General features: G+C 38.8%; 1 protein-coding gene across 2 annotated transcripts in view; it reads left to right on the forward strand.

Moving 5' to 3' along the window:
- LOC308407877 (uncharacterized protein) overlaps positions 1-25,615 on the forward strand; it is a 50,229-nt gene that overhangs the window by 16,028 nt on the left and 8,586 nt on the right. The window contains exons 10-16 of one of the 2 annotated variants that reach the window (XM_080899816.1): positions 1,300-1,390; positions 8,355-8,441; positions 14,449-14,601; positions 18,705-18,834; positions 18,954-18,986; positions 19,386-19,483; positions 22,141-22,224. In XM_080899816.1, coding sequence (XP_080755942.1) covers positions 1,300-1,390; positions 8,355-8,441; positions 14,449-14,601; positions 18,705-18,834; positions 18,954-18,986; positions 19,386-19,483; positions 22,141-22,224 — 676 coding nt within the window. The remainder of the gene's footprint in view (positions 1-1,299; positions 1,391-8,354; positions 8,442-14,448; positions 14,602-18,704; positions 18,835-18,953; positions 18,987-19,385; positions 19,484-22,140; positions 22,225-25,615) is intronic. The other variant, XR_013973737.1, reaches the window with a different exon arrangement.

Genomic DNA, 25,615 nt, shown 5'->3' on the forward strand with positions numbered 1-25,615 from the left:
GAAAAAGATATCAGTTCTGGAATGAAAATTTCTGCTTTTGATTGTTGCCAAGGTTTTCTTCATTCTTGATTTTAAGTTGTTTTTTTTTCCATGTTCTATGATTTTTTTTTTCATTTTTAATTAGAAAACTATAAACTCTGTTATTTGTGTGATGTACTGTCACCACTCTTACCTAATGCTTGCACTGGGAACTATATATGCATCAGGTGGACATATTGTAGCTCCACGTGTGGAAGATATTAGGGTGTATTTGTTGACAGCACCATATCAACTTAGAAAAAAAATCTGCCTTTGTTCAGTTTATATATAATTGCTGATTGCTGTCGGTGGCCAGAAAAGTCCATTTCTGAACATTTATTGACCTTGGACAATGACAAATTACTAAATAAATTGACTTAATCTTCATTAATTACACTTGCCTGTCAGATTTAACCACATAGCTTATCTTTTATCTTCAGCCCCTGAACACATTATGACTAAAAGACAAAAGGCACATAAAAAGCAAACAAATCAAACATCAAATTTTGTAAAGGAATGTACGTGATATGAATGTAGGTGAGAAAAATGTGTAAAATTGATTAAAACTGAGAGGCATAAAAGCCTAACAAGACTAACCGTCCCAGATGACACACACATACAGGCAAATATGAAAAAAAAGGGAAATGAACATAGACATCTCATATGACATATGGCATATAAGCCCAGAGGCAAAAAAGAAATCAGACATCACGTTGGCACTGTTGTTTTTCCAGCAGCAGCAGATTTCTACAGGATGTTGAAGCAAGTCTCCCAAATCAGCTGGAACTTATTTTCCAACCACGTAGGAAAGAAAAGACTGATTGGCAAATTCACATAAAATTGAAGGACCCAGACTATTACAGCCCTCTAAACGGGCTCCGTATTTATCCACCAGATGAATATTAATGACTAAATAAGCATCGAGTTTTACGAATATATTTAGGTATTACTGATTACAAATTAAACTCAAAAGACTCGGATAATCTGAAGTGTCAGGACTATGTGAGTGTGGTTTGATTAGACCGGACAGACAGAGAGCAGACAAGTGATTGATTAAAGCTCAAAAGAGTATGAAATCACCTTTTCAGAACTAAGCCTCAGAGGAGAAAGGGGGGAAATAGCAGGACAATGATATACTCAAAAAATGTTTAAAACTGTTGTTTGGCAAGAAATGTTCATTGTGAAACCATCTGATTGGTTATTTTAACAGGTAAATAGCATCTGTATGTAAAAAGAACAGCAAACATTTTCTTCTTATTTATTTATTGTTTTATGTTTAAGGTATGTCCCCACCATGGAAGATGTGGAAAGGTACAAATCCTACAAAGGACCTGTAGCTGAACTGCATATTGTGGACCAGTACATGATGGAGGTACAATTTTTAGTTACATGTATCATCTTCATATGCAATTAAAAATTAGGTATACACGCTCATAACATACAAGCTCGCTAACATAAAACAATAGGAATGGTTACAATAAGATGCAGGCCTAAAACATCAGTGTTCAATAAAACGAGAAACACGGGCTTGTGCTTCATTGACGGCCTTCTTCATTCTCGGTGGCAGGGGAGACTGCAGTCATCAAACTGCTTTTGAGGCGCAGCCTGTTTCATTGCTTTGTAGAAATCCTCACACACACACACTCGCACATGTGGATCATTTCTTTCTCTGTTTTCTGCTCTAATGCTGCAACGTTTCAACCACACATTTCGGATTTCTTGATTTTCTTTTGCCTTTGGTTAAATGGCTAAAACTGAATTTCCACTCACAGGGAATGGAAATAGATAACAAACAACTGCATCAAAAACAGGAATACAGTTGAAAATAGAATATAGTTTATAACAGTTTATTTTTTTCAAGTTTCCACTTCATTGAGCTAATTATAATTTATTACTTTAGGAATTGGGAACCAATAATTGGTCATTTAGAAACATGATATTCCAATATAGTGGCATGATGGTTAGCACTATTGCCTCACAGCAAGAAGGTCCTGAGTTCAGGTCTGCTCGTGTTTGTTTCCTCTAACAATCCAAAACACATGTAGTTAGTGGGGTTAGGTTAACTGGTAACTCTGGTTACCAGAATGGTTTTCTGTCTATGTCTGTTAGCCCTGCGAAAGACTGGCAACCTGTCCAGGGCGTACCCTGCCTCTCGCCCTAAGATAGCTGGAATATGCTCCAGCCTACTTACGACCCTGACAAGGAGAAGAGGATGAATGGATATTCCAATATATTAACAAATGAGACATAAAAAGATTTTTCTCACATTTGCTATCTGAAGGATGTTTCTCTCATCTTTACTTTACTTTTAAAAATTTATTAGTCTTTGTGGCTAATACTAATAGATCACAAAATAGCCAATATGCCAATTAACCAATACCTTATGCTTTACTCGCTAGGTGTACCAGCACCACTTTTTGTTACCACCCTGTCCACTTCTCAAGTAGTACAAGGTTGGGAAATAGTAAAGCAAGTACCTGATCAGTGACCACATCAGTACCAACGTTCAGAAGTATCACTGAAAAAACTGTAGTGTTTTTCTGTGCATGCAATCCCTCCAAGTAGGGAATGCTATTGCACACACACACAGAAACATGCTGTGGAGCACACTGAAATTGAGCATTAAAGTTGAAGGTGGGAGTGTCATTTCTCACTGAGCCTTCTCCCCTTTCCTGTGAACTTTACCTTAATGTGACCCCGCCATGCTGGGAGACATGCTCTTGGTACCCTGTACCTTAGCAGTGCTCTTGTCAACCGTGACAGGCAGCACCTGATGACTCTGTTCTTTATATTCTGTGTAGGAATACCAGCCATACTACAGTTACAAAAAGAAGGATTGGTTATGCTGTTTTTTTTTAAAACTTACTGCAGTTTGTCTTTTCACTTCCCAAAGAAATGCAAAGAAAAACACGACTTTTGTTTAACCCAGTTTGAACTAGGATAGTCTAAAGCACTGATTTAGAGAATGATACAGGAGGCTGTTGGCTATCCCAGCTGGTTACTGGGTAACCAGTTCATCACAGACCAAATCAGACAGAAAGAAAACCATTCACACTCAGATTTACACCTACAGCGATTTTAAAATCACCGCAAAACCGGTGAATGTCTTTATACTGCGCCCACGCGGGCGGAAGAACGTGCAAACTGTAAACAAAAAAGGGCAGCAGGATGAAAACCAGAACATTCCTGCATAACATAACAGTTAACTAACCACTGCACGAATTCTACCCTACCAGAATTACAATTACAAGAATTTAAATAGCAAATTTCAGATCTCACGATTAAAGCAGCATCCAATGCATGCTCATTTAGCACTTTGCTCACGAGAACTTGTTGAGTCACCTGCCTTCTCAGTCACACACCACGGCTGTCATGGCAGGCATCATCTGGTTATCACTTTCCAGCAAGGTTGGCAGTGATATGGTGGCTCGAGGTTGCAGCAGGGTTAGCAGATGAACAGCCAGAGCAGCCCACACTGCCACACAGGAATATTTGACAGTGTGTTTTTTTAAAAATGGGATTTCGTATGCAAGCCTGGGTTGAGTGGCAACACCTTCGTAAGCCTCATGTACTTCTGAAGGCTCTGAAGGCTCAAACCTCCATGCAGATAGGCTGGATTCTACTAAATAAACAACAAAATCAGTTTTATTTATTATTGTCAACTAACAGGTATTCAAACTAAAATACCATTAACTAATGTTCTGCGGGGTTTATTCATTCCAGACATCCACCCCATAAATCCATCGATCCATCCATTCAATCTCTTACGCTTATCCAATACAGAGTCATGGGGAAGGTGGAGCTTATCCCACAGGGGCACAGGGTACACTCTGGATAGGCCAAAAGACTGTGGCAGGGTTCACACAGAGAGAAAAGCTACCATTCGCTCTTGCATTCACACCTTTAGCCAATTCAGAATCACAGGTGAACCTAACCTAAGGCCAGAGTACCCATAGAGAACCCACCCAGACACAGGGAGAACATGCAAACGCCACACAGAAAGGCCCCAGCACCTTCTTTCTGTGAGCCAAACCAATCTAAAGTACCGTGCCATCCTAACACAATTTGAATATGTTTTCTATGCAAGACATGTGATAGTCAGTATTTATGCTTTTGCACCACACCTTGTACACACTTTACAACATGTGTGGTCTTCTGGTGCTTTATTGTATTTTGAAACTGAACATTATGTTGGAACCTTCAAGCAACTGTTTAATTATTCTCTGTTTACGGAGTATCAATAAAACTACTTATTGGATACAGCTGGAAGCAACAGTTTGGGAACCCCTGAGCTAATTTGCTCAATTTGTTGATTTCTGAAGTGAAAAGAAAACTCAAGCCCTGCAGCAAGCAGACATTAAAATGGAATACTCTTTGCACTGCTGTTATTTTATCTGAGAAACTTCAGATCAGTAATTTTGGTGCATAAAACAGGCACCTTTTGAAGCCAGTCCTTCTGTACTGAATTAGGAATTCCTCTTACCTTTCTTGAATAGCTCAACAGTATGTTGGATTTTGAAGTATGCAGTGTCTTGAGTGACTGCAGGACAACTGCATTCAGAATGCACTGGTATTTAGTGAAATCCATTCTTTTCTTTATCCCTGCATTACTTCGTGTGCTACAGGCTGCTTGAAGCAGAATTTTCTACCCAGTGTTTAACAGCTGACATTTCTCCCCATCAGAAACTGTTTAGTTTCATTTTTCTACAAACATAACGATTGTGGCCAATCCCCCCAAAAAACAAAAAAGCAACCCAATACAAACCCCCCAGTAACTAACTCAATTCTAACATCACTTTTTCTTCAGGCATTGACTTTTGTGATTAGTGTGTGTGTAAGATTTCCCACTGAAAACTCTTTCATACACAAGCAGTTTGTTCATCAGTGCTGCGCTGTGAAAAGAGGGCATTAGCACTATTGTGCCAGCATGACTCTTCCACAGCTCCTTTGCAGTCATTGTTCCCAAACATGTATTGACCTCTGTCGTTTCCCTTAACTGACATTTCCTAATGGTGCTTTAAACAGCAGAAATAGGCTGCCGCAGAGATGACGTATTTTTGTACAGTAACCTGGAAGTTGGAATCACCTTGATAAAATGATAAATTAGATTATTTTTTTTAATAAATAACAAATGAGCTCTTGTGTTAACGGCAAAATAAAAAGTTCCGTGGGAGAAAAACTGTTTTTGATGAAACTTTATCAAATGTAAATAAGGTACTTTTGGTTGCTTCCTTATTTATTAAGTTGTTGCCACAGTGGATGGATCTGCAGTTTGAGTTTATACCCTTCTTGATACTATCTTCACATTTATTCCGCTTTGGGACTGGCACAAGAAGTAAGCCAGCTTATGAAGCTGAGCTTGTTTCTCTTTCCAATCTCAAACCCTTGATGCGTTAACCACTACACCATTAAAACATTAATATTAGGGGTATGTCACGGTTTGCGGGGCAGACTGTGTGGGGTGTGTGTGGAGGACACAGATGAGAAGACACACTAAACTTAAACAAAAGGCGAGCCATTTATTTTTGGCTGATAAAACATGAATACAAAATAAAGCAAAGGCAACAGGGCGTAAACTAACCTAAAAACTATCCTGGGAAAATTAAACTATGATAATCGTGACTGAACTGTGATAACTATGGTGATACACATGAACATGATTCAACCCAGGAATGTGCGAAAAAACTATGAACAACAAGTACATGAAACATGAACACAACCTGAGCAGAACCATGACATACATGGAACTTGAGGTAACGTGGTGGGAGGAAACAGACAATTCAACACAGACTGAATGAAACAGAGAGACTAAAGACCCACGTGGATGATTAGGGAAGTGGAAACACATGAGGGGAAACAGCTGACACACATGAACCTAATGAGGGGACGGGAAGTGAAACTAAATACATTACCAGACTCTTTCAAAATAAAACAGGAAACATGAAGGACGGAGACATAATACTAACTTGACAACATGAACCAACAAGGGGGACTGGAACATAAGGGGTGACGACGCGAAAGGATCTAGGTAAACAAAACAAACACTGAGCAACTATGAGCTTTAGGAATAACTAGATGAACTTAACATAAAGTAATATCAAAATACAAGAAGACTAAAATCCAAACTAATAACAGCAACAACAAGAACTAAATACATGTTTAATAATAATAATAATATAACTCAACAAATACCAAAATGAAGATAAAATGCTGGGTCACAGATCCAGCCCGTGACAGAATATAAACAAACTACACTGTGGTCACATGACTTCAGCATCTCTTAACCTGGTAAGACCCAACCCATCAAAAAATAGCCAGAAAATTCAGATGTTTTGGAACTGACATGTTTATTAACCCTTACAACAAAATCCTTTTTTTTGCTATATCATGTTCTGTATCATATATTTAAAAAAAGAGTTTTGTCCGTAGCATTTTGAAATTATGGCAAGCATTGATCATGTTGATGAGATAGAGGTCTCACAAACTCATGTATCAAATATGATACAAAGGGCATTAGACGGTTAAGCTTCTGTGTTGGATATGATGACAAACGTGCCTAGAAACTTGTGCAGTTTCATTTAACAAAACTGCTTTTTTCCAACACCCAACATCTGGTAGAACAACAGAGCCAAGAAGCACAACATCTTTTACAGTCCTTACACCTTTTCTAGGATTCAGTTAGTTTACACCTTCTATCCACTGTTTAGATGTACCCACAGCTGCAACGTTTTAAGCAAACATTATGAAAGTCTCAATTGTCATCCTACTAAGTAAAATGAGGCCAGAAACAACATCAGAGAGACAGGGAACCTAAAATCTATGGAGAATTTGGAAACAGCAAAGATGGAGGTAGAAAAACATTAATGGGAAAAAAAATGCCTTTTAAAATCTTATTTTGGGGCAAAGACATCAAAGCTTTGAAGTCTTTTTTTATCAGATTTATCAGATTCAAATAATTGTACAGATGGCTCCCAATGGCTTCTTCTAGTACATCTAGTGAATTAATAAAGTTGTACAATCAGTCTTCTTTTAGTCCCTATATATACAGTAGTTAGATGGCAAACAGTGCCTTGTCCACTCTCTTTTTCTTGTAAATGTTTTATGTCACTCTCATTTTATGTTAATGAGAGTGTGGGGAGTGAGTTGGAGGGTGGGGTGGGCTGTTTTTAACTATGTAAAGCACTTTGTGCTACATTGTTTTTTGTATGAAAAGTGCTTTATAAATAAAGATTGATTGATTGATTAAATATAGAGTAGGTGCACTGTATAATAAAGTGAATTAAAAGTCTGTTTACAGTGTATAGTGCCCAGCAAACATTTCCGTGCTGTAAATACAGCTTTACAGAGCAGCTTGCAAATCAGCAGAGTCTTGTCTTTGCTGTTGACAGTTGGAAATGGTCTGGTTATCTGCCTTACAGCTCTGAGTAATCACTTCCCTCTCAGGATGCTTGTGGACATAAGAGTGGCATCCTCGAAGCATATTTTCCATTGAGGTAAAATATATTAGGGATGAAGCGTAGGTATTTTTCTTAAAATAAATCAAATCCTACTCATGCTGTCTGTGTTGTCATACTCTTGTATATAGCAGTCTGTCTCGCGCTACAATGTATAGGAGGTTTTATCCGGTGTATGTATGAAAGCTGGCTATTTTTCACAAAGCGAAAGTGTGCTGTCTCGCAGTAGAAAAGTTGCAATGTTTTCGTTTTTATAATCAGATTTGGTGAAGATGAAAATTTCATCTTGTGCGTTATAGAAAATGTTGTCAAAATACCTGAAAATCTGACAGTGACAAATAAGCAAACACTTTTAGTTTTTAGCCCAGGGTGATGTCCTTTTAGCGGTATTAGACTGACACAGAAGGATGTGTCATCCTCCACAACAGGGGAAATTATTACATGGTATAGATTTCTAACACTAATCCTGATACCTATCCGTAACTGTCCGTCAGACTAGGTGCCCTTTGCCTTTTGGGAGATGGTACCTGAGCATCAGCGAGCCAGTCTGACAATGAAGAATGATTTATTAGAGGTTAGCACAGACACAAAGGTCGACTAGGCAGCTCAGCCAATCGTTTCAAAGTGTCAAGCCTTCAGTTTCTCAGTTAAATCAGCCTGTCGACAGGCCTGCAGCTCTCTGCTTTTGCCTGCGGTAATCTTGAATCTGAGAACAAGCCTCAGCCATCCGATGACTGTATCTCCCCCCAGCATCTCCCAGCAGCTCTGCTTTTTAGATAATTCTGAATAATCACATGGAAATAGGCTGTGTGATGATGTGATAATTGCGCTCTCTTCTGTATATCCACAGCTCATTACCGTTACATCTTTTCTCTGCTACAGATGTGCAACATCGCCTACCTGAGCACACAACTCGACCTGTTGTTGACTCTGAGAGAGCTTCCGATCAGCATGAACGACCTGCAGCCCGTGAGTTCACTCGATCACCAGCAGAGTCAAATCAAAGGTCGAATTAGATGTTGAGCTGTGTTTAAAGTCTGCCCCATTTCTACAGGCTGAAAAAGGGTAAAACCACGAGACTGCACAGCACATAATCAAACACCTCTATGCAAATTTGTTCTCTAATGCAAATGCTAATGCCCAGATACATCGTAGCTTTAGACATAAATGAAAAGAACATCTGTGCACAAAATACTATTAATACATGAAAGCTTTTCCCCCCTCTTCAGTTTGACTTTTAGGTTTTATGTGGCGGGTGAAGTAGTTTCTATTCTATTTGCTGGAATGTTAAGAGTCTTGAAAACACAAAAGCATGAGAAGCACTTTAAGACACTTTTCTTCATTTGATGGAGAAGAAAAGATGGCTCTTAATCAAATCAAGTTAAATTTTTCTGCAGGTGGTTTAAAACCACCAAAGTTTAAAAGAAAATCCTTATCAAAAAACCCAATGAAAACTCACTTTGGAGTTATCACAAAGGAAGAGATGTGGAAAGATTTATGACTTTTTCTTCTTTCTGCAAACTTCTAGACCCACTTCAAAGACAGACACTTTTAAATTAATACAGGTAAAATCAAATGAAAAAAACACACACTCACACAAAGTTCCAACTCAAATATATATATATATATATATATCTATATCTATATTAATTTTAGTATCTTCTTAACCCTTACACGAACACCTGAAATGCTTTTGGTTTGTGTAGTTCGAGTATCCAGAGATTCCTGTTCATCATTAGTCAGACTGATCGTTAACACTCTTATCGCGCATTGTTGTTTATTGGCACTGGGGACTGCAGGGTGTAAAGATATTGCAGGCAGACAAGAATGCCCCCCAGCACCTCAGCCATTTTTTTATGTGATTCTCTCAAGCTTCTGTTTCTTTCAGCATCAGTGCTTCAACCCTAATCTCTTGTCTGCTGACTGTCTGAGAATGAAGAGAAACAATGGATAAGAATGATGGCACTGTAATCCATTGACTGTGACAGTAATTTTTCTTTGTCTAACACACAGGGACAAACATATTGTGTGCCGGCAAGATGACTCGACAAGAAAGATTAGCAATTTCATTAAGTTTCAATTTACTCTTGGCTTTTTGCTTCTGATATTGTTTTCTTTCTACTGTGTTATTAAAAAGGTCATTCAATCAAAAGCTTTGGTATTTGCGTACAGGTACACTGTGACAAAAAGGTAAGGTGCACTTCAGATTTAGGTCCTTCCTAGTACAGTGTGTTCAAACATTAGGGTCCTCGTAGTCGCAACATAGTTGCAAATCCTTGGATTCTCCAACACGACAGGCTTCTTAAGGCACTAACATTAAGAAGGATTTACCTGCCACCTGACAGACAGGACTTGAGGAGGGAAAATGGCAAAGTCACCACTGTGGGAATGCTTCTCACCTGTGATGTGCTTGTTGGTGTTTCACTGCAAGGATGACAGCTTTTACTCTGCATTGTGGCCCTAGCTTTTTCTTTAAACATTTGCTGTGCTCTGTGTGCAGCTATTTCAAATATACATATAAGAAATGCAAAGTCACAGAGCCAGAGCCATTGATGCAGTAGACAGGGAGGCATCACCTGAAGCTGTGATGTACAGAATGATAAAACCAAATGTAGTATTTTCAGTAGATATATAAATGGTGAACTATTCTAAAACAAGACACAATACAATCTTGTGTAATTTGACAGAAAGCCTTGCTGTAGTAAAAAAACACAAAAATAAAGAAAGCCTTGCAGACTTCATCTGAATGCACAAAACATCAAATATGAATATGAAACTTTAGCAACTTTAGCATTAAAGAAATATACAAATGTTTACCAGATTGACTTTATCCGTTAAAGGGAACTTATTATTCTAATTTTAACTCCATGTTTTTATTGTTGGATTCTACTAGACTTTAAATGATTGACAACTAAAAATAATCCTTATTATCTTATACCAAAGCTCTTCAGACCACTCTAGTTCCCACTTTAAGGCTACTGTCCCTTTAAGCCAGGTTTCTTTAGTAGGTGGGCAGGGCTTCTGTGCCTGCCATAGCCTTATTTGGCATACCCCTTTTTAACAGCATACATCTCCTGGAGCATTGGTTCAAAGGGATTAGTTGTAAATACATTGATCCAATTATATGAAACTCAGGTTTAACGTGGACATTCACCATTGTAACAATGGTAAATAAAAAAGCACAGAAAAGTCTAATAAGTCATCTTTTCTCCTCAGAAAACAGAGACAATCTGGGAGGCTCGGCTCTGTTTTTCTTCTTTGAGTTCAGGTTGGGCTAATTGTCTTCTCTTTGTAACTGCGGTTTTCAATTACCAGTGGGTGTTCTTGGCCTCCTTGCTTTTGGAGCCAGCAGTGAGCCTATTATAGCTTGCAGCATCCAAATGAAATAAAGAACATATATTAGAAAACGTATCTGGACAAGCCGCACACAGTTAGGTCTATAAAGTTTTGGACATTTACATAGTTTCTGTAGTTTTTCTTCTGTGCACCAATACAGTGCATTTTAAATCAAACAATCAAGATGTGACTGAAGTGCAGGCTTGCAGCTTTAATTCAAGGGGTTTAACAAAAGCACTGCATTAACTGTTTAGGAATTAAAGCCATTTTTATACAAAGTCTAACATTTTCATAACCTCAGGTTTATATTGTTAAATGGTGATTATGAAGCAGTGTGTTTCAGATATTACAGAGTAACATGAAAGCAATGTAACAAGAAATATAACAAATTACCTTTTGCAGGAGAAATTAAGTTATGTACTGCTTTACTTTTAAGGGAAGTGTTCAGGTAATATGTGTAATAATAACTTTTTTGAGTAGCATCTCCAACAGTGATAACAGCAAAAAGGGGAAATACCTGAACAAACACGCACAAACATTTGACCCACAGCGTGCAATTAATCTGCATGAATGTAATTTCTTTATTGCTGCTTAGCGATGGTGGTGACTCTCAATGAGAACCCAATGACAATCGATAAGAGATTTTAAATTGGTAATCGAATCGATAAGTGATATCGATAATGGAATCGGAATGGCTAAATTCTTATCAGTTTCCATCCCTACTCAAGAACAGAAAGGCCAGATTAGACAGAAAACATGTTAAAGAGCCTGCTTGGTTGGGGAAAAAAGTCTTTGGAAAAGTGAAACAAGATTAATAAATTGTATCAGTATGATAAGAAGAAAGAAACAGATGATGATATGAAGTACATCACATTATCTGTCAAACATGGAAGAGGCAATGTTAACAGCATGGGTATGTAAGACTATGAGGGAAACCAGGCTACTAGTGTTTAATGATGGTGAGACTGCTGCTAGAAGTAACAGGATGTACTGGGCTGTAATAAGAGTGGATAGCACTTCACAATGCAAATGGATAATGACCCAAACCGTGCTACAAAAGCAACTCAAGAGTTGCTCAAGGAAAAGAAAGGGAATATTCTTGGATGACTAAGTTATTCACCTGATCTTAACCCAATAGAGCATGCTTTACAATTATTAAATACAAAACTGAAAGTAGAGAGACCCACAAGCAAGCAGCAACTTAAGGTAGCTGGAGTGAGTATCTCAAGAGACACTGCTTTTGGTAATGTCACTTCAGGCAGTGATTAACTGCAAAGGATTTTAATCAATTTATTAAAAAAAAAAAAAAAAAAAAAAAATATATATATATATATATATATATATATATATATTTAAAATTACTTTCATTTGTCTAATTATCTTTGAGCCACTGAAAATAGGAGACTATGAATAAAAAGGGTTGTGATTCAATGTGAAGTGATGCAATGTTTTTGTTAAACTTCTCGAATTAAAGTTGAAAGTCTGCACTTTGCACATCACATCTCGATTGCTTGATTTAAAATCCCTTGTGGTGATGTACAGGGTTAAAAAAGTGTAAATGTCTAGCAACTTATGAGGATACTGTAAATGTGAGACTTATGCTGTAGTAATTTTATTTTCAAACTGTATTTTCTGGTTTTACATTACTTTTCAAGGATGAGAAGTTGTTGATTTGGAAAATGCACTTGAAGTTAACTTCCCCACCTCCAATAGATAACAGCACACAGCTGCTTCCCTTAGCTTTTCAATGGGAAGCATCCACCTCCCACACAATGAAGGAGACAGTATGCAGCGGGGCTAGCCTCCACTCACTGCTGTTTGCTACATTATTTGATCAAAAATTGTAGAGAAAGAAGAAAACAATACATGAGAAAACAATAGTTTTTTTCCTTTGGAAAAGTAAACAACTCTTATGTCAACTTTCATGAACACTTCTGTCAGTGATATCATGGCTATGTTTTTTAAAAAAAATATTTTTTTCTGGCTTTAAAGTGATTAGAACATCAAACTGCTCAAAAAAATTAAAGTAACACATTGAAAACACATCAAATCTCAATGGAAAAAATACCATACTGGATATCTAGTATGGTATGAACTGGGTAATGTGTTAGAAAAGGATGGGCAGGCTTGTCCGTTTTGCTGAAATTTCTTTGCAGCAGCTCACAATAATATTCAGTATTTTGTACGGCCCTCACGCTTGTCTGACAACATTCAGACATACTTCTAATGAGACGATGGATGATGTCCTGGGGCATCTCCTCTTAGACCTTGACCGGGGCATCACTCTGATCAGAAACCTGGCGGCTTAAGTTGAACCGTCCGTGTGTCCCTCTGTAGATATGCCTTCCCTGACCATCACCAACCCACCACCAAACCAGACTTGCTGAATGATATTACAAGCAGCATAGCATTCTCCACAGCTTCTCCGCACCCTTTCATGTCTGCCACATTGTGCCAGATGTGGACCTGTCAATTCTACAATTCTGAAATTCTATGGCAAAAGGCATCTGGCCTCTACAGATCCGGGCATTGAGCACAGGGCTCACAAGAAGACGCTGGGCTCTCAGGCCACCCCCATGAAGCCTGTTTCTGATTGTTTGGTCAGAGACAACACCGGCCTTCTGGAGGTCATTTTGTAAGGCTCTGGCAGTGCTCAACCTGTTCCTCCTTGCACAAAGGGGCATATACAGGTCCTTCTGATGGGTTAAGGGCCTTCTACAACCTTTTTCCAGCTCCTTAATGTTCTTGACACTGTGCTAGGAGATACAGCAAAGCTTGTCCCATTTGAATGGATTGATGTACCCTCTGCTACGTAACCAACCAGATCAATATCTCAGATCTTTAACTGACGTTAATAATATAGTAAATATAAATAGTGTATATCAAATCAGAGGATCTTCTTAAAACAGGTTACAGTGCACTATGAGTTGGTCTTTATGCCATGGAGCTACAATAGTTTTCCATGTTACAGATGGTCCTGTGCAAAGAAGGTTTATATAATGTGTTCTGTATCTGGATATCTGGATATCTGGATATCTGTTTTCTGCGTTCTTTTCTCTTGTAACTGAGGTTGTCCCACTGGTAGATTTTGGGAAGTTATTTTTAAAACAGGAGCATATGGTGGGGGATGTTGTTGGCTGGCACGGGCTTATTTAGAGAAGCTAACTCTTTGTCAAGGACTATAATTCCCAAAGCATCAGCTCCTTTTTTCCCTCTAATACATCACTGGCAAAACCTTAAATTCCACTTTAATTTTTTCTCAATATGAATGCATATGCATATTCAACGGGATCTGTTTAGAGATAGTTAGACACAGAAATTGTGTGATATTCTAGGGGGATATTTGTACTTGACACAATTGCATACAAAATAATAATCTTGCCAAACAACCAGGTCCTGATTATTCATTTTATGAGGTCAAATGAGGTGTAGTGAGATGGCTGTTTATGTTTAGAATATAAAATTGTAAAGCCTGGAGTTGTTTTTTTCGACTCTTTGTCAGTACAGAGAGCCTCTAAACAAGCTTCGGCCTTATTCCACTTTGCATTATTGTTGTGTGGCAAAATGAATGTGAGAGCCTGTATATGGGTGGATTTCAGAACAAATGACTTTGCTCTGTGCCCTTGTGTTTGTCTTCCAGCTGATTAACCAGAAGATCAGAATGTGCATGCAGCTGTACTACTGCAGGTCATTTGTTTCCGTGCTGGAGTACCTCCTCGCCATTGGCAATTACCTCAATGAGAATGCCGGGAAGGAAAAGGCCAAGGGATTCCGTCTCTCCTCCTTAACTAAAGTACGAGTCCACCACTGTTGCCTGACCTTTGATTGAGTTGCAGCACAGAGCTAATAAGACTACTCATTGACATACACAGCAGGGCTTCTGTGCATCTTTCAGTTTTTCTCTCAGTCGCTCTGGATTACTCAGGTCTTTGAACATATTCACTCTAACAGTTGTGTGACTGTGTCGATGAATGGCTTCGCAGGAGGAATGAAACTTTGCACAAAATATCGCCTTTAGTGGCTCAGTGTCTTAGAAATGAAAAGAAGTGGAGCAGGATGAAAAGGCTTGAAAAAAATGTAGAGACTCAAATGAGAATATCAAAACTACAATTTACTGGATATCACATGTATCTGGTAAATAGATGGCAGGAGCTGGTTAGCTCAGGCCTCAGTCACACAGGCCTAAACTGTCACTGGCCGGTGACAATCCGGTAACCGCTGATCATTGGGGGAAACTGTGTACAGTATTCCTTGACTATTTGGTAGGTGGTTGCTGAAGATTGTTGGGAGTTCCTAGTGTGAAATTGATTGCAAAGAAGTGTATGGCACTGCATCAAAATTCAATTCACTTCAATTTTATTTATATAGCACCAAATCACAACAACAGTCACAACGACAACAAGGCGCTTTATATTGTAAGGTAGACCCTACAATAATACATACAGAGAAAAAAACCCCCCAACAATCACATGACCCCCTATGAGCAAGCACTTTGGCGACAGTGGGAAGGAAAAACTCCCTTTTAACAGGAAGAAACCTTCAGCAGAACCAGGCTCAGGGAGGGGCGGCCATCTGCTGGGACCAGTGAGGGTGAGAGAAAGAAGACAGGATGAAGGACATGCTGTAGAAGAGAGCCAGAGATTAATATCAAGTGTGATTCAGCAGAGAGGTCTATTTACACATGAAAAATATATCAAAAATATCCTAATGAACCGTTTAGTCACTAGGAGATTGCTGTGGACCCCAGCAGTGGGCACTGAAGGTGATGGCTTGTATGCAAACACTCTCCAACTATTTGCCAACCAGCTGGGGAATACTTTTCCCCAGCAACTAAAAATTGCCAGGGGGGTTGCTGACCAGTGTCTAGACCTGCGTGACCGAGGCCTTATCAAATGGTAGAAACAGCCTTACTAGCTTTGCCCAAACCTGCCTCCAAAACGTAATTATTTACTTGATGGTTAGAAATATGATTCATCATGTCAGACTAGTGTACCAGCTGTCGGCTGGTAGTGGACAGTATATAAAAGGCAAATGGTAAGTATGTTCTGTTTTAAGCCTGTTTATCACTTTTCATTTTTAGCATCCCACTTCCATGGGATCACAGTGAATACATTTGCAAACCATGCTTTTGAGCACTAGCATAGGCTAATCACCTGACACTATCTTCAAAAAGAGTTACATTTGGTTCATAAAAACTAAAGTGACAACAACCAAAATGCAGCACTCAAGGCTTTAAAGCAATACTTTCCAAGCCAGCATGTGCCATGTTGGTTCCTGTATCCTATATGCACTGTCTGTGGCTTTAAACTATAAACAGACGGATTAGCGAAAGGCATCAATCTTTTCATCTAACACGGGAAAGACAGCAAATAAGTTTGTTTTCCAAAATGATTCCTCTAAGGTTGATTAAACTGATGAATGCACAGCTTTTGTCTAGGGTTTGCGACACTGTCTTTGTGTTTTTTTAAATTTAGTTTGAATCACTCTTTTGTGTTTATGTCTCTCTGCTGGGAATGTTTAAGGGGCAATGCTCTTGGCACAGAAGTAAAACGTCCTCTGCTCCATTTAATGAAGCCGAGGCCTTGTGTTGCCTCAGAGGTGTTTCCAGGTCTAATTGAGAAAAGTAAACTGTTGCTGTTTCAGACAGACTCTCTTCAAATTAATGGCTGACTGCCTCCAAGAAAAATGCATCGAGGTTATCTCAGATCTTTTTTTGGTTCTTTTTTCTTTTACTTGTGAGCATCAATACTTTGTGCATGTCTTGTATACGCAGTCCTCAAAGGCTGGCCTTGGCCTTAAATTGGTAAACAACATAACCTAAATAGAAAAAAAATCATTGGGAGCTGCTTTCACAGGATAAGAGAGGTCGTTCTTGAATTTTAATTATGCGGCACCATCAAATGTAGCGTAGCTTAAATCCGAGAGTCATCATTACCATTTCATACCAACAGCACAATTTCAAAGTAGTCACAGATAGCTAGTAAGCCTCATTCATACTACTACTATTAAACTCCATTCAAAATAATTCCCATAAACAGAAGTGACAACCTGTTAAAACAAGTATTTCATAACAGAGTTTGAAATGGCATCGTTACACCAGGGTAAAAGATTTTATATAATTAATTCAGGCATCTGAGTACATATGTTCTATTACAAATCCCTATATCCTAGAGAATGCACAACTTTGACTTACAATGGAGATGTGCCTGGAAAAAAAAAGTGAAGCTACAGTTTGGCAAAGACTTGCAATCGGATGAATAAACACAAACAGGAATAAAGGAATAATATTTTGTGAAAATATGGACACCACACGGATATTTTAGCCACACAATTTTTGGGGGGAGCAAGACTGATATCGTGAAGTGAAAATAAGAAATAAGGTTGACAGGCAGAATTAAACTTTGTAGTTGTAGTTTTCTCTTTACAGATACACAGCCTGCCACTGTAACCACAAAGTAGCCAACTTTAACCAGCTGTGTTCCAAATTTTATTAGGGCTTGCAATATTAATTTGAATGTTGGTGCTATAAATAGCTCTGCTTGATTGTCACATGCAAGAAATGCTGCTCTGGTGTTGCTGGTGTGTTACTGTTGCTCCAAGCTTATAAAGATGTTAGTCGTATTTCCAAGACCTGCAAACATATTTCCTTCCTTCCTTTTCACATTTGCTCTAAATCCTTTGTTTACTTTACAACATTCTAAAAATGGGTGTTTTTATATCCAATGGATGACGTAGTGTCTACATATATCCATGGTTAAAGTGTAAAATAGGCTTGTCTGCATGCTTGCTATTATTGAATTTGCACGGCTTTATAAATCAGACAGAGATATTGTAATATACATGTGTCTGCCTTTGTGCTACTTTTTAACCCTGAATCAACACAGTGTTTTATACATCTGGCCCTGGGCCTTTTGGAATAATGTGATCTGGACAGACAAATAAAAGATAGGATTGCAGACATGCTTTGGGCAGAATAAACACAGGTTCTCACAGAAATATCACACCAAGTGTGAGTGATGGTGGTGGAAACACTACGTACTGGGGTTATTTCACTGTGTCCGTGACTGGGCAGCTTGCAGTTATTGATACAACTCTGCATCATATCAAAGGATAATCTGAGGCCATCTGTCCAAGAGTCAAAGTGGAGCTTTTAACAAGAATTTAAGAGATCAAAAACACACTAATAAATCCACCTAGGAATGGTTCAAAAAGAAGAAACTGAGGGTTGTGTAATTGCTTAGAAAAAAAAGCCCAGATCTGAAATCCACTGAAAAGTTGTGGGGGAATTTGAAACACCCAGTACATGCAAGATAAAACATCTCAAACATCATGCAACAGAATAAAGTCAGCATGGAGGAGTCGTCAGAAATTTCAGAATTAGATAACAAAGGCTGGTGAACAAACCTGCAAATTGCTCACAAGAAGTTATTTCTGTTAATGCTCTCCTTCTGAGGCCAAAGGGGCACCTACTTTTCCACAGAAGAATATTACATGTATTGACATTTTTGTTGAACAAATGGCTGAAAAAGCTTTTTATTTATTTATTTTTGTTCCTTGCAGTCGTGTATTATTATAACCTTGAAACAGTTTCAGATAAAAGTGGATCAAATGTATGTATAGAGACATGTTAAAACAGCCAGAAGTGTCCTTGGGAAATGACTGTAAATTCACACACACACACAAACCTCCCATGGGTGTAAACACACTTTATGCATTATCCTCCAATTCTTCATTGGACCTAGAGTAACAAAGCTGCGTGTTTGCATCAGCACACACAGGCATGGATATAAAGAACATACGTACATGTTGTCCTTTATGTTGGAATCAGTATGTTGCATGGCAAGGGGACACAGCTCTGTTCTTCCCTTTCTCAATTTGTGTTTTCTCCTTCCCTAGCTCGTCCAGCTCCGTGGGACAGACAAGAAGTTCACCTTGCTTCATGCCCTTGTGGAGCAGATTATGTTGCATGAACCGTGCTTGGCCACTTTTCCCCAGGAGTTGGCAGAATTTGAAACTGTCCCTGGAGGTATTTGCTAGACAAGATTTGATCAAACCTGAAAGAAATCTGCGTGGCACTTTTTAGTTGAGGTCTGTTAAATGAAACGTGTATTTTCTCTGTGTTTCGCTGCCCCCTTTCTTGGATAGCTTCCATCAAAGGCTTGACCGCAGAAGTAGATGGTGAGTAGATCACATTTTACTACTGTGTCACATTTTACTACTGTGTCCAAAGACTGTTAAATTTGCTGAGATTGCTGTAATACTGACCCTCCTTTTTTGTGCCAACAAAGTTATTTGTGAGGAAGTGTGATCGTAACATTTACTCCATCTTCTGTGATTGTAGCTTCAGTATACTTTGTTGAAACGCCATGATCTCATTGTCTAGGGAGTGTAAGGTCTCAATCCAATATATTGTCTATATGATGACTTACAAAAACTTGCCACAAGCCACAAATACTGCACTCCACGAGATCACACAGGAGACAGCACCTGATTTAAAGCAGCTATTTACTTCGGTGCTCAAATATCATGGACGGTAACCAAGACGTGTGTGTGTGTGTGTGTGTTTCTTTTCTTCAGTCCTGAAGAATGAACTAAAGAAAATCACTCAGTATAGAAAAATGTCCAAGAAGAAAAATATAGCAGCTCAGAATCCAAACTTCTTCAAAGACCTGAAGGTAAAGTAGAAAACATTTTGCATACATAAAGATTAAATAATCATTTAAAATATGGCTGTCAGTCATTTAAAGTTTTAGGCCACATATCGTCCAAACAAAACTAAAAAAAATAAACTTTCTGTTACTGTAAAGAAGCAGAGTTCAATTCTGCAAAGAAAGCAAAGTACTCAAGTTTGCTGGCTTATTATCTTACGTTTTGTGGTTTTGCAGGGCATGGATATTGCTTTTAGCAGTAAGAAATCTGTGAATCAGATGTAAGGCTTGGGTGAAATTGATCATTTTGGACGATATGATCTATTGTTGACTTGCAATCCAAGGCTATCTGCTGCACAATATAGTCAAAAGTAAAAATGATTATGCTCCTCCTGTTTTGTTTCTTAATCTTGCAAAGCCATCCTGTAGCCCAGCTCAGATTCTTTCACGGGCTGGTTCCAGCCTACAGGTCATGTGTGTAAATGCCTCGCATGTCCCAGTATCATGGCAAACTGCTTATACGTGAAATTTCAGACATAAATTGTTCTTGTCCTTCAAAATTTAGTAAACATTTAGAAAATATTTAGTAAGCCGACTGCAAACTGTTTGCAGTAACACAAACTTTGGCAACATCATAATTATTCAGCTTACCGGGGTATTTACCAAGGCTAAGGACGTAACTAAAACCACCCAATGAGGATTTTTCATATCAGGCAAACAATGCAGCTCAAAAGAAAGTCTTTTTACTTATTTAGCTTTGCTGCTGAGGTTGGAGCAGTGATGGAAGAGAAGACGAATACACAGAAAGACCCTGACGAAAACCGAGTTGTAAACTTTTGCAAACAATAACATGTTGTTAAATTTCTGTTCACTGATCTGCTAAAGCAATGTTATTATGAATCTTTTCATTTCAATTTTCTCCCTCAGTCAATGTTTCTGGTAAAAATTACTGTTTTTTTCCTCAGGTTAAATTTATCATTAAATTAAATCAGGTAGTAACATTGTATATACATTTTAACTCCACCGTTTCCTTACAAATGTGGTTCTTCAGAAAATAAACAAAATTAAAAGATTGACCATATTTAAAAGCATTTTTAAAATCAATATAATTATTGCAATCGAAGTTATAAAGACTACGAAGACAGCAGTTTCAACTCCAGGTTGGAAACTCAAACGTGCATGGAGTGACTAGATCCTCACAAAGGAAAGCTGTTTTTCACATGAACAAATGAAACCAGTCCTTTCTCACATGTAGACCACAGCAGGAGACAGTTTGCACCAGCCATGTTCTCCCTGCTATAAATGCTCTGTTTGTTTAGAAGAGGGTGCTGCCTGAGTAAAGCGCACAAGAGGCAGTACACGGGACACTCATTCACCAGCTCTGAATCCACTTAACTAATATCTGTGCTGTTCTCACATCAGCACATGCAGAAATCACACAGGCTTTGAAGCAGAGAACTGGCAGCTTAAAGCCCCATCTGTCCATGTGGGATATTTGCACTGACATGTGCACCACATTTGGCCAGTGTCTAAAGGTTCAGGGCTGTAGTGCATTTGTGGAAATGGATTAAATATGTTTGTGTGGGACAATACAGGACACATCACTAATGCAGAGATGCAGTAAAATAAAGACCATTATGCAGTTTACAATTTTGGCCTTTAGGACTTGAAGAACATGTTTTTATTTGAATGTCACTTTCTCAGCAAACCTGGATAGTCCTCTTAAATTCGTCTGTCTCATTCTTTTTCTGTTCCACTAACTGTCAAAACTGTTGACAGTTACTAGACAGAACCGGAGCTATTTCAGCTCCGGTTCTGTCTAATCTAATCTTTGAGTTTAAGAGGGGATGGATCCATATACGTGCACATCTCATTTTGAGCCACCTGGATTTTGACCTGTAAGTCACATTCTTCCGCCATGCAAAAGTTATAAACAACTCTGGCAAAAAAAGGAAAACATATCTCTGTAAATTGCCTTCTGCACTTACCAAAGTATTTTCCCAGATTTTATTTTGCTGCATTCCTTATTTGCGGTAGTTCCCATCACATTCCACTGAAATCTGTATAACATGTTACCTTATTGAGACTTAATGTTGACAGCGAAAGGATGTGGCAGGTTAAGCTGCACTTGACCCATAATAACAGCATACTTTCTTCACAGCCAGTGAATAGAAAACAGACTTTTGTATCTTGCCATGTGCTGGAGTGCAGTCGCACATAAAGTGGGACACCTGGACACCCTAAATGTGTCTCTTTAAAGCCAGCCTCTTATGCTTTTTCTAATGCTCTGTCATTCATGCACACATATACGCGCTGTTACAATGGTAGAGCCAGTTTTTCTGTTCTCGACTTGGCTGTGACTACAGAAGTCTCACTCGTCTGCTCTTCAAATTAAGGGGCTACACTGAGGATTATCATGACATAAAGATAAATTTTTTAACTCTGACTGTAGTGAGTTCCATGAATAAAGACAAGAAAATCCACCTTTAATGAATCAACTCATCTATTTTTATATATTATGTACCTATATGCCATTGATTAACAGTACAATTATCCTTTAAAAAAAATCCAGGTAGCAGATCTTTAGTTTCCTCCTTTTATAAGCAGAATATTTCTAATTAAATGGTTAGCGTGAAGACTGACAAACTTACCAGGAGGTTCTTGTGCTTTTCCTTATATCCTAGATGGCGATTGAGAAATATAACGCAGATCTTTCGGCCCTGACGAAGACATGCGAGGAGATGAAGAAACTCTACTCTGACATACTGGTAATCCTTGAATTATTATTTCAATATCTCAGCGTCAAAGACAGATGGTTGATTATAATAAAGGTCAATCAAATGGACCAATATGGCAAGGCCATGATGATCCACTTGGTAAAATAAATCCGCTTGGCATCTTTCTTGGCCTTAAGACAACAATTCTGATGGCTAAAGATCCAAACGGGACACAAAAAGAAAAAAAGAAAAAAGACAGATGGTCCCCTGTCCCAGTAATGTCTAGATGGCCCTCTTCAGTTATTTGTCATCTCATCTTCCCCATGCTACACTGGGAGAGTACATTATTTCAAGAATCCACAAGGTTACTTTGTTTGCACCGCGTGTCCTTGAGGGCTTCCACAAGCGCATATAATGTATGTGATTTATACCTTATAACAATGATCTCAACGTCGTTTAAAACCCACCACAGCTGATTTGCTGTTTTGGAGTGTTATACCTCCTTCATTGGATAATTTTAGGAGGATTAGTGAACATTGGTTTCCTGCAGGCAGAAAGTGTGAAAGACAAGTTCATCCCGACCCTTAATGTGCAATGTCACGTTGATTTAGGATGCTCTACAAATGATGAAAAATGACGAGATGTTGGAGCACCCCTGGTGGGATTCTCATGTAGTTTTTGTTTTGAGTCATTTGTTAGACCTTAAGGGGCGTACCATAAATTTAACATAGTTTTTGAGCTTCATACTGCTTTGTGACTCTTTGTATTTTGATGACATCTCATTTATACGTATATCTGAATGTACAATACATCCATTCGTACGTGAACCTTTTATGATTTAAGGGCTCTTTTGTGTGGACTGGACTCTGGAAACGGTGATGTTCTTTAATGAGAAATGCACCTGCCTTAAAAGCTCTGGTCGCATGGTGAGATCGACCATAAAGCGAACACCTCTGTCACACATATCATCAGATTTAGTGGAAGCACTGGTCCCTGTGTATTCTTTCATCACATTGTCCATAAAAGAGAACCTTTTCTTTGCTTACTAGCCTGGTTAAATTAGGTTTTCAGAGCTCAATCCCACTTTTGACATCTTAACAGGGGCTATGTCTTTTTTTAAGGAGTCACCCACCAAAAACAATCAATACAAAAGCAGTGCCTATTTTCTCACCTTTCTCATATCTCTATGGACAATCCATCATCATAGAGTCCACTTACCCTTCCTGCTGTATTTGAGAGCTGAGATATGACAGCATGAGCTGTGAGCTTTAGGCCCGGTAGGAAATTTTGTTATACTAGAGAAACAATTAGATTCCTGTGCACTCAAAATATTTGTTCACAAGTAAACAAAGGTGCCATTCAGCATTTCTCTAAATCCTTTAAAAGAATCATCTGCATCGATTCCTTTGTGTTTGGTGTAGATTTTATAAGAAATGGAAACAAGGGATCATTTAGTGTGTTTTACATGTAATTTCTTTTAAAAGCAAAGGAGTGGTTTAACATGTTGCTGCGTCAGAGCAAGATGAGAAGACTAATACCACGTTCATGTTGTTGTATGGTAAATATGAAGCAACAGCAACAGCAATTTGTTGATGTAGCTTAGCACAAAGTTTGGAAACAAACAACTCGTCTGGCTGAAGCCGTTGAGTCTGGCTGATTTTGTCTGGCACAGACTCTTTGAAGCTCCAGCCAGGCAGATATTGTTTCTTCTTCATTTTCCTTCTGAGTCAAACAGCCGTTATGCTGTGATCACTAACACAGTGTCTGAACAGGCTGGACAGTGAAAGCAGCACCTTTGTTGTGCAGGTTTTGAAGATACTTACAACATAAAACACCGCAATAATCCAGTATTTATAACAATGGATTGCATTTATATAGCACTTTTCTAGGCAACCAAAGCGCTTTACAATTCCACTACTCGTTCACTCTCACATTCACACACTGGTGCAGGCAAACCACAGTTGTAGCCACAGCTGCCCTGGGACAGAATGACAGCCAGTAGGGTAAAGTGTCTTGCCCAAGGACACAACAACCAGGACAGAGAGAGCTGGGGATCAAACCGGCAACCTTCCGGTTACAGATGAGCTTCTCAACCCCCTGAACCACGGTCACCCCAGTATCACCAGATCAGAGAAAATAAGTAGATGGATCTATACTTTTTCAGTTCTATGTTGTATTATGTGAACAGTTAGCAGCAGAAGGAGAGGTAGCAAATCATTTGCAGTAGTCTGACTGCAAACAGTGGTCAGTGAGTAGGCAAATATTGAAAGGCACTTGGCTTTGCCAATTGGCTGCTCCCTGTCTTTCATTATATTACATCAGGGTTAACACCTGGCAGGAATTTCTTTTTGTAATTACTGTAATAAGTTGCTGTCAACTTGATTAATATCATGTCATGTCTTTTGTATGCTCCGCTCCGTGTGTGTGAGGATGCAAATACTATCACACTTTTATATAAGAGCAAAGCGCAGTGAAGACCCTGCAGGGCAGCAGTTAGCTTAACATTACAGGGAAATCTTTTACAACCTGATACAAATACCACAATTGACACAAATGCTCTTTTTTGAGTGCCCTTTTAAAAAATCTCAATTAAAAATTCAAGATCGTAGCAATTTCCAGGGCAGCCTTCAACTCTGGTAAGAAAATATAATTTTTTCAATATTTTTTCAATATAATATTCAATATAATATAATATTCAAGTAGACTTGACTTCAAGTCTACTTGTTTCGAATTATGTATGCTCAAAGAGAGGTCACCTTTTGGAGCCTAAAGCTGTGTCCAAATTCAAAGGCTGCATCCTTCGGAGGCCCGTTTGTAGGCCGATTACGTCACAGCGACGCAACGAAGGCTGTCCAAATTCAAAGAATCCTCCACACACGGCTGACAAATGCTTCCTCCTTTACCCCAGATTTAAAGGATGGGTCGGGTGTATCCTTCGTGGCCCACCATATCCCAGAATTCATAGCGCGGCCCAGCCAATTCCAGTTTCTAACAATGGCGGCAGCTACTTAGTTTTAATATTACTCTTATTACTCTTTCTGGGTCACAAAATAAACTTACGCCAAAGTCCTGTTATATTTTAGATAGCAAGGAGCAAACAACTGAGTTTATTAAAGTCCACCAAGACAGCTGGTGACACAAACCTGAAGGCTAGACCCCCCAATTTCACAGCCTCACACTTCCAGCCTTCTCGGTCTTCGGAGGACCCGGCCGTTGTGGTCTACGTGGGCCGGGTCCTCCGAAGACCGAAAAGGCTGGAAGTACGAGGTGGCCAAAGAATTTGGACACAGCTTAAGATTACTAAGAAGCTGCTATGTGTTCTGCTCAGTTCAGGGCTGTAGTAGTAGTAAGTCAGTTCTTCTTGTCCAAATCTCACCCATGGCTACAAGAAGCTGGCTATTCAAGATGGCCCAACATGTAAAGTAGGTAATTTACCTTTTTG

The sequence above is a fragment of the Rhamphochromis sp. 'chilingali' genome, assembly GCF_963969265.1.
Source record: "Rhamphochromis sp. 'chilingali' genome assembly, chromosome: 12".
In the NCBI taxonomy this organism is placed as follows: Eukaryota; Metazoa; Chordata; class Actinopteri; order Cichliformes; family Cichlidae; genus Rhamphochromis; species Rhamphochromis sp. 'chilingali'.